The 9,979-nt window shown below is 37.7% G+C and overlaps 1 protein-coding gene across 3 annotated transcripts in view; it reads right to left on the minus strand.

The window, feature by feature from the left end:
- Window positions 1-1,897: 1,897 nt before the first annotated feature.
- The window catches only part of pappaa (pregnancy-associated plasma protein A, pappalysin 1a), a 79,598-nt gene continuing 71,516 nt past the window's right edge, over window positions 1,898-9,979 (minus strand). For all 3 annotated transcript variants that reach the window (XM_020600941.1, XM_020600940.1, XM_020600939.1), the window contains one exon: window positions 1,898-4,154. In XM_020600941.1, the coding sequence (XP_020456597.1) occupies window positions 4,050-4,154 (105 nt within the window). In that variant the 3' untranslated portion in view covers window positions 1,898-4,049. The remainder of the gene's footprint in view (window positions 4,155-9,979) is intronic.

Here is a 9,979-nt window from a genome sequence, read left to right on the forward strand (position 1 = left end):
TCACTTTGTCGCTTGTCCATTTTGTCCTGCCCTCAGTTGGCAAGAGAAAATGGGCTTGGGTTTCCATGTGCCTTACACCAGCTCTCTAAAAACTATTTGCTATATTATAGATTTTTGTACTTTTGCATTTTATACTTGGTTATCTTTTCACACCTCTTAACTCCTTGTACATATGGCTAATGTGTGCATAAAAAAATATAAAGGAAAAAAACAGAAACAACTTTACATTCTGATTTGAAAGGGAAAAAAGATAAACTGCACTCAGTAACATTTAAACATGATAAGTCCTCATTGGATGCACGCAGTGTCCATCTACACTCAATGACCAATGAATGAATGGCTTGAAGAGTACTGCAATCAATGCTTGACAGCAATGATGACAACAGAAAGTGATGACAGAGACAAAATGACAGTTTTGACTCACAACCAATAATGCTTTTGTTTATAAGAACAATGTAAAAAATAACTTACTTGGACATTAAATATAACTTAAAAAAGTATAACACTCTCAATAAATAGTTCTACTATTTACATCATTGTTATGAGACGCAAAAATGTCACTATAATACCAAAAATATAGAAGCAGCAAACATTACAGGCATGAGGTACAGCAAGGGATCATGTGATAACTACAGTAGAGAGGTGACGTCCTCCTCCGATGCGCAATCTGATACTTTATTCCATTAACATGTTGGTTAGCTATGGCTTATGGGTACCTTCTCCAATATTAACAATATAATTTTTCAAGTTGACATTCTGTAGCCTTTCTGATAGTATTAGCTGTAGTAATTAGTTGTTTGGTGTCCATCTAACAACAGCATAATACAGGTAATTGTTGTGGAAGATATTTCTAAGTTAGTCAAAGTATATGAAAGCAAAAACATGTCATTAACTTAGTTTATAGAATGAAGGGAAGGACCCAATGACAGATTGCAGATTCATCCACCAACTTGCTGGAATGGCTTTCCAGTGGCAGATCATGAACCACAGCACCATATATCACTGGTACTGTGTAGTGACTGCATGTCAGTCTCTCCCCAATGATAGCACATATATGCAAAGCAGCAATATCTGATATACTAATTGTTCATATAATTTTATAATATAAGCATAACAAAAGTCTGTTTTTAACCAGGGCTATATATTTTTTATATGAAGTGTTAAATGCAATCTTTGCAGATGATGTAGCCTTAAAAAGTTTCGTTTCATAAAAGATACAAATCCTTTCAAGAGTCCAAACTTTTTTTTTTTACGCTTCCCCTTCAACATCTCTTGATTTCTCTAAAATTCATATTTAACCTAATAATGATGTATCATACAAACAGAACAAAACAAAAGACAAACAAATTTAGTGTCTAATTAGACCTTACATATGTGACAGTATACAGTATATCTCAAAACATAATGCATTGGCATGTGCATTCTTTCTGTTTGTTTTTAGTTGTTTTTTTGTTTTTGTTTTTATTTAGGGCCTCTATGGATGAGGGAGTGATGAATATAGGGTTCTTGTGACAATACCTCCCTTCTTCATTTATAATATTGAATGCAAATTCAGTTTAGGGTGGAGAGGAGTATTCAGAGTCGGATACAATTAAAGCACTAATGACAGGAAAGGTAATAGCAACACAGGGAGTCAAATGCTCACATATCATAGTATGTTTCAGATCATCATTCTGACAATAGCAGCTTCTAAACTTTTTTTAAGATTTTTTTTTTTCTTACATGGCAACTAAAAAGTGCAGTAACTGAGGTCAATAATACAAACACTGATTAAATATGACATTTTGTAAAAAATAAAATCCATGAAAATGAAAACAAAACAACCAAAAAACATTTTTCAACATTCATGTCCATTGAGAACATAGAGTAATATTTACAATTATTTTTGTTTGTATTTGATGGAAAATAATACCTTTTCACGTTTTTTTTTTTTTTTATATGTCGTGGTTATATTTAAGTCCTTCATTAACATTAGTATTAAAATGACATGAAATTGGTCTTACATTGCCACTTGTACAGCTTGTTGTGTACACTTGCCTCTCTCCTTATGAAAATGTTCTGGAACCCTATAGCAGCCTAATATGAGTCAGAGGGACTGTGCCACTGGCCCAAACCAAATGAAAAATCATAATCATGCTGATTATAATCATGACTTTGATTGCAGCCAAATGGGAGCAGCAAAATATGGATCAATATGCCAAGCAGCCTTCATTATCAAATGGGTGTCTGGAATGAAAAGTAACAAAACACAAAGCTATTGTAGCAGCTGTATAATCTATTAAAGGTAACTAGTTGGGACACCTGAGTTCCCAATACTGGAAAGTGCTGATCACAGGTGCACTTTTTTTTTTTTACTGCAGAGACAAACATAACAATAAAATAAATTACTTAAACACCATACACAACAGAGAATCCTAAGGACTTTTGATCATATTGTGACTGCAAATGCTGTGTAGACATATACATCCAAATGTCATTTTTACATACAACATCGTTGCCTGCAAAAGCTACAGTGGAGTGCCCTGTACTACTGGGAGGGGAGAGAATGAGAGAGGTGTGTGTTTGCATTCTTGCGTGCATGTGTCAAATGTGGTCGCCTTCCACCTGTACGTATTCTCACTAAAAGCCATGGCCTCTATCCAGCCCTTTATTTCTGTACTCACGTGTGACTGTGCTGTGCAGCACTGTGCGATCAAAAAAAGCCACAAACTCCCGACAAGCACTGACTACATTCTGAACAGGGATGGGGTCATTTTAATTTCAGTTTAAATATTTTGAATTAGTGCTTGAGGCAATAAAGTTCTTTTCAAGCGCCATGAGGGAGGAGTTCAAACTGAAACTAAGATCACCCCAACCCAAAGTGAGGTGTTATCGATGACATTCTTTAAGTCGTGGTCAATGTATATTGAATTTTTTTGGGGAAATTGGGAATGACAAGTGAGGTTCAGTTTTTTTTTTTTTTAAGTTCTTAGTGCATTTAATATATGGTGTCAACATATGTTTCTGTAAAATGTGAGCTGAAAGTATTATAACATGCATGTGTGAATGAATGCTATAAAGAAGTATTGTATGCAGCAAGGCAGTCAAAGCTGTCTAACCCTTTTAGATATTATGATGTGAAGATGACAAGTAGTAGCAAACACAGTAGCAGAAGCTATGCTAAAATGTTTCAATTATGCATTCAGGATTTTGCTCTAAGTATAAAATTGTGTTTGTGGTCAATCATAGTTGACATTTTTGTGTGTTGGTGTAATTTATTTTAGCTTCTGTGACAAATCTGTGGCTTGAAACTTAACAATATGGCTGTCTCTTTCCCCCACCAAGCTGGGAATAACTTCTGTTGCCTCTGATGTGCCTATAAAGAAACACAATTTACTGAAAAGGACATAGAGATACAGAATGTCTGCCCAGTTTGAAACCAGTAATGATTTAAGCATGAATGTCTAGTCCCTTCAAAAAGGTTGAACATGCCTACAAAGTGTTTGAGGATTATTCTGCCCATTCTATTGGGTTTGATTTCCTTCATATTTGCACAATACCTCCACTTGCACATTAAGATTTACCTTTGGTTCAATCGTGTGATTGTAGAACAAGGTCACTAAAGCAGACATTGAAGCCAGCACAAAACTGAACAAATGGCATGCTACCTAGGTTTGGTTATGTTTTTGATTCCCTTTTTGTTTGTTTTCTTATTCTTTCACACACAAAAATGTTTGTTTTATGTCATGTTTTTTTTTTCCTTCTTGATATATACGTTTTTTTAAAAGATGATATTGCAGGGTTACTTTCCTTGTAGCTGCGAAATGAAGTTGTCTGTGGATTCTCATGAGTCCCATCCTCTTTTCTAGATATTTCTATGATGTAGAGGCTGAGGTATTTCAGCTGGTTGGGGTTGCAGTATGGATGGAGAGGTATGCCTGTTAAGCAGCATGTGCAGGAAATTGGAGGCAGAGAAGAGGATGAAGGAGGGGTCTTCCTCGGCCACTCTGGCTGTGTTGTGTTGGAGCAAGGTTCCTGGGATGCTGAACAGAGGTCCCCGCTCAAGTTGGTCACCCCAGGGAATGGACATGTTCATCCTTTCTGTTTTCTATAGCATTGGGATCCCGACAGGAGCACTCATCCCTTATGTCACAGGACATGGGGAACGGAATCACCTGGGTGGGAGAGAACACAGATACTCACATTCATAAAATGTAACTGGCCATCACTTTTTCACCATCTCTTTTTCTGTCAAGCTAGCTCACTCTCTTTCTCTCTCATCATAGCTGATGTAGACCAGAGTCTCACAAATATCATACAAGTTAGAAAGTAAATTGGTGTGGCCTTTATTAAATTATTCATCTCTTTTTGTATAGGGCACAGGAACTCTGCACACCATGTAACTAAACTAGTACCGAAGTCTCAGTACTGTTGTTATTGTAACAGTTTAATAATACTCTAATTGAAGTCCTAGTAGGAAGAATTTTTTGATATATTTATTGGACATTTAATGAAGACCAGAAATACAGTAAGTGAAAACAGAACTATAAGATCAGTGGTCACTGACCCTGGTGTTTGACATCACTAAATAACATTGGCAATGTGTCAGTAGGACCAGCTGCTGCCGCCTTGTCTACTTGTTTCCCAGGGGGCTACTTCAGCTGTTTGGGTACACAGAATGTGTCTCCCTTCTCTAGGCTAAACAAGGAACACATGTGGTCCAGGTCATGGAAGGCAGGCAGCAGACCAAGGGCATGCAAGCATTTGTGTCCTGGTGGTTTATCAGACTCATTTGTGTGGGCCTGAAGCTGGTGTCACTTTGTCTTATTAGGGCTAAGTGGCATTGCCTTTTTTGCACAATGGACCTCAGTATACAGTGTAAATGTAACAATAATAATGGCCACTGTAACCAACACAGGTACTTAGTTTACAGTGTACCACGTGCCCAAGGCAGCTACAATATTAGTTCAATGCTATTAGTGAAAGTTGTCTGGCTGCTATGGGAGGAGTTGTTTCCAGGAGAGGGTCATGGTATTTATCAGAATAGTCATGGTGCCATTATCTGAATATGCAGTAGCTGTTGTATAATTACCCAGACTGCTACTATAATGTCATCAGTCAAAGTGCATTGTGGTCTAATATTATCTGGGAGTGCCAGTCAAGTAATTACAAAATCCTTTAGCAAATAATGATTAAGAAATGAGAATTTCTCATCCACTAAAAGACGCATTCATAACAATACTGTCTGGTTTATTGCACAACAGAAGCTTGGGACTTTGAGGCTGGTTAAATGTAGTATAGAAACCTCACTGTGAATTGTGACTGGTTGCTTACAACTAAAGGCAATTGTGTTTGTGTTTAAATATTTAAAAAAAGAGATGGTTAAACGTCACTGTACTCCGTGGCAAAGTGCACAAAGACACTCAGCTGGCAGTTTATTAGGTACTAAAAATGAATGCAGCCTCATCCAACAGTCCTGCAATAAATCCTGTTTTATGAGGGTGATAATGTTCAGCTTTTGTTTAAACTCTTTTAGAGAGGTGTTCAATGAACTGTATGCTTATTTTGGAAGATGCAGTTTATGCTGCTGTTGAATTGTATGGCATTATACTGGCAAGTGTTTCTATTACTTTGTCCACCCCAATTTATATCAGTAAGTCTAGGCTAAACAACAGAAACATCTCTTTGTATAATACAGTACAGTACAACAGCAGCACAAACTACAGCATCCAAAATAATCATACTGTTGAATCAACACCTCAGAAACAGTCTGAACAAAACTAAACATAAACTCCTTCACAAAGAGAGGATTTATTGCATTACAGGACCGTTGTATTAAACTGCATCCGTTAGGTGTGTCTAATAAACTGCAAACTGAGTTTATGAGTGTTCTCATGTGAGTGCTGTGATTTAAAACCGAACGCCTTCTTTCTACTACACATTACTTTTGATTTAAAAGAGCATAATGAATTTAGTCTTACAATTTGGATAGAAGTGTAAAGTAATTATTTAAAATATATAACGTTATAGTTAATGTTAAATGCACAACACATCAGTACTAATTTGTGTTTATTGACAGGTTTTGTTGAATGATGAAGTGAATGTCAGTCAGAAAGAAGCAGTGACACCAACTCTCCTTTGAAATGGTGTATAAAATAAGCTGTTTGTGTGTGTGTGTGTGTGTGGGGGGGGGGGTTCCTAACATGAGTACCTGGTGAGCAGTGAGAAAATCAGACCTACATGTGACAACTTTACAAGCCCAGGGCCAAACACACTTCAGAAACAGAAACAGCTGTCAACCATGTGAGCCATGTTTCCTTTGTGGCATTTTGAAGCTAAGAACACAGGGACCCTTGCTCTCACCTCACTTCTTCTCAGTTTAATTCCACTATCTCTCACTTTTACATCGTCTATTAAGAACCTCATCCTCACTTTATCTTGCTTTATTAGTCTTCTCTTGTGCAACACACTTCTCCATTATGCCTCTAACGTCCCTTCTATACCCCACTTCCCCTCCAAGACTACTTCTATTTATCTTTCTATCTAGGGAATGATGGTGTGTGGCAAATTTGACATGGTTTCCTTTGACCTTGACCTCCAGGGTGTCTGAGCGAGCTGCCACATCTGGTCCTGACTTGGGGTTCTCTCATGGTGGCTTGGAAAATAGGAGTGGCCTGGGGCCCTAATGCTGCCCTATGTCCCAAGGCTAGAGGGAGGACACCCACTAACATGAAAGCCCTCCTGAAGAACGCAGACCTTGTCAAAGCCCCATCTTTCATTCCCCAAAACAGGCCAAAATAACAGAGTTCCTCTCTGATGCATGTGTGTGCAGCATGTGCATATCAGCTAGTGCTAAAAGGACAGTAGGTGTTGTAAGGGGTAAAGGGAACTGTTCGTTAGCAAGTAACTAAGATTATTAGAGCTAGTCAAATTTTTGTCAGTATATTAAGAAACATTTTAAGGAGCACAGCATTTTTTAATTTTGAAGGTAGTTTTTCAGAATAAATATATACATATCATTCAAAAATGTAACTCTCTTTGTGTAAGTGACGAAAAAAAAAAAACAAAGTGCTGCAATGCAAACAAAATATAGCCTGCCGTTTTCTGAAAGGAACAGAAAGCGAGACGTCCTCTGAGCATGTTATGCACCTGCTGGCAGTCTCAGGATTTCAAGCAGCCTTGCATAACAGCACTGTCACTTGGTCACAGCATATTACAGCAGTTTTAATCAATTACTGAAGTCAGCGTTAAGATAAATCGGTCTCTATCCTAGTGAGCTAAGTGCAACATTATATTTAATAATTGGGCATGCATTGCATTGCAGTGGCTTTAAAAAGACAGAGGTAATAAACTATTATTGATGCTATGGCCAATATCAAATGAGTGCGTGCCTGCTCCTTTTCATGCCTCAGCCTCTTCATCACCTTTAATTGCCCTGGCAGAGCCTTGGCAATGAGAAATACAGTCAGCGTAAGTGCCTCAGACATTAGAAAAATAAAGAGCTGTTGATAGCATGTGTTTTTGACATCCAGGTATGCAAATATTTGATTCAGGTTAAGGTGGAACATGAGATGCCCTCAAATGTTCAGAAAAAAGAACTAATATTATACGCCCCTGATCAATATTCTAAGTCATAGATATAGATTAGCTGTGGATTGTAACAGCTCCAAAAGTCTCAGCTAGAAATATAATTTGTGTTGATTTTGTGGGAATAAATTAAATGTAAACCTGGTAACAGACAAAATTCCAGAGAAGCAAATGTTATTTTTAAAGGGTGCAAAGGCCCTTGTCTACGTGAGTCACCCTCACAGATGGAGAGCGTAGCGGTCAGCAGTGGCTATTTCGGATCACCGGCTCAGACACAAACATCAATTGTGAAACTTAGCAAGTCACGTATTGAGCATATTTGTGCCAGAGAGTTGTAAACAGGCGTAAGTGATGGGAGAGATCTCAGCACTTACCCAAGACCCCACCGCCAGTGCAGGCAGAAAAATATAAAGGCACATTTAGAAATAGTTGTTTTACAGAGGCCAAGCTGTATAACTCTATAATCGGTGCCCTCTGTGCACTGCTTCCAGCATTCAAGAAAGGAATTCCTTCCAAACTATGGGGGTGGGGAGGCCCTAAGGCAACCCTCAGAAAGGCAAACTCCATACCCGTGTCTCCTCTCCTCCCTGCTTCTCCAAATCTAGCCAACAGCTTGCAACTATTAAGGGGAGATCCTGTGGTGACCTTACGCGCAGCCAGTCTTTGCATCTTCAAAGTTCCTTGGGTGGAATAATACACAGCAAGTCATCCAGAACTCCTTAATACACAAATCGCTACCAAAATAAAAGACCAGGGCGACATTTGTTATAAAGGGGAGTAAAAGTAAATGAGCAATTGACTTCCATTGCATTTGACTGTACTGCCTTTTCCCTTCTCCTCCTCCATTCAGCTTTTATCAAGAAGAAACTGAGCTGACAGGAAAAAAAGAGGAGAAGCAGAAAAAATCTGGACATCTTCAATAGGAATTTTATTACATTCCAAAAATTCAGATTTTTCAGATTTAAATCATTGAATATTTGAGAGCTATTTCGTTTTATGCTGGAAAACATAGTAGTCAACAATCTTGCAAAGCTGTCAAGAAGAATCTTCTGCTAAGGAGGAGAAAGCAGATGTTTTCAACAGTGTGTCGTAGCTCCTCCATCAGTGGGCTGAGGATATATTAATGGTAATAACATTTGGTTTTTGGACTTAGAAAAACTCAAGTGATGCAGGGGAGAATTTGTCAAACCTGGACTTTTTGGACAGACTAAAAAAACAAAGAGATATATGGCTCTGGGTGATGAGGGATAATGAAAGTTGGTTGTAAAGTTGTTTTCCCTTTACCTCATTACCAAAGATCAGAGAGATCAGTAAATGGCTTTGGCAGAGGAAAAAGTAAGAGGCATTCTCTATCAGCCATGTGATTTATAATAAAAAGTTAAACAATAAAAAATAATGTTGAGGTATTTTTCAGAGTCCAGACTTCCCATTTTTTATTTTGATTGCTGAGCCGTTTTTGAGAGCATCTGACTCGCACCTTGAGCGCAGTCCTTTTTTTGAACATTTAACATTTTGTTATTTTGTTTTCTTTCTTTCTGGAGGATTTTAAGCAACTTCATCATTGGACACCTGTCACTCATGTGTTTAGTTTGGGGAAAATCAGAATCAGGTGCAAAATGCCCCGTTTGTGTGTGGACTGAATTATTCAGATAGGGATGATTATGAGGATAAGCTTTGTCCCAAAAAGGATGAACAACTAAATTGACATGCGTAACTGAACTAAATGAAAATACCAAAATACAGAGATTTAAATGTAGGCAGAAAATAAAAAGTTGTCTGCCTAATCATTTATAACTGACATTCAGGTTCATTTGAGCATCATGTAAATAATATATTAGTCAAGGCATTAACCAGCATGTATATGCAAGTAAATACCATCCATTAGGAAATGGCCTAACAAACAAAGGCACAAGGGATTACAATAAACATCTGGCTTTCCCCTGTTCCTATATCAATTTTACATATCAGCCCTGTTTCTTAGTGTGTCCTTTTGTTTTTCCCTCATAGTAAACTTCCTTGCTCCTTGAAAGCTGATAAATCAAATTATGATTGATTATTTTGGAGTAACTTTTTGTATCTTTCCAAACAGTTTCCAGGGGACCCTGCTAGTGGAAAACACCAGTCAGACTGTTTTCTTCAAAAAATGCCAAAGTAAAATGCTTTCAAGTAGAACTTGGACAAGCAGCCTGTAATTCTTGTGCCTAGGTGATCCACTTACTGTATCATACTGTAGAAGCCCACTGAAACTAACAATATTTCAGTAATTGGAACTCCTCTTTACCCAATCTATCTTCAGCGGTGTGATAGAAGGTAGTACCAAGTTTTTATTGGGTAATTTGATCCTCCATCTAAATCTAATGAAGTGGTAACACCTGTTTTAGAGACGCTACTATTGTTTATTGGCATGTAACAT

The sequence above is a fragment of the Monopterus albus genome, unplaced genomic scaffold (genome assembly GCF_001952655.1).
Source record: "Monopterus albus unplaced genomic scaffold, M_albus_1.0 scaffold49.1, whole genome shotgun sequence".
NCBI classification, from domain to species: domain Eukaryota; kingdom Metazoa; phylum Chordata; class Actinopteri; order Synbranchiformes; family Synbranchidae; genus Monopterus; species Monopterus albus.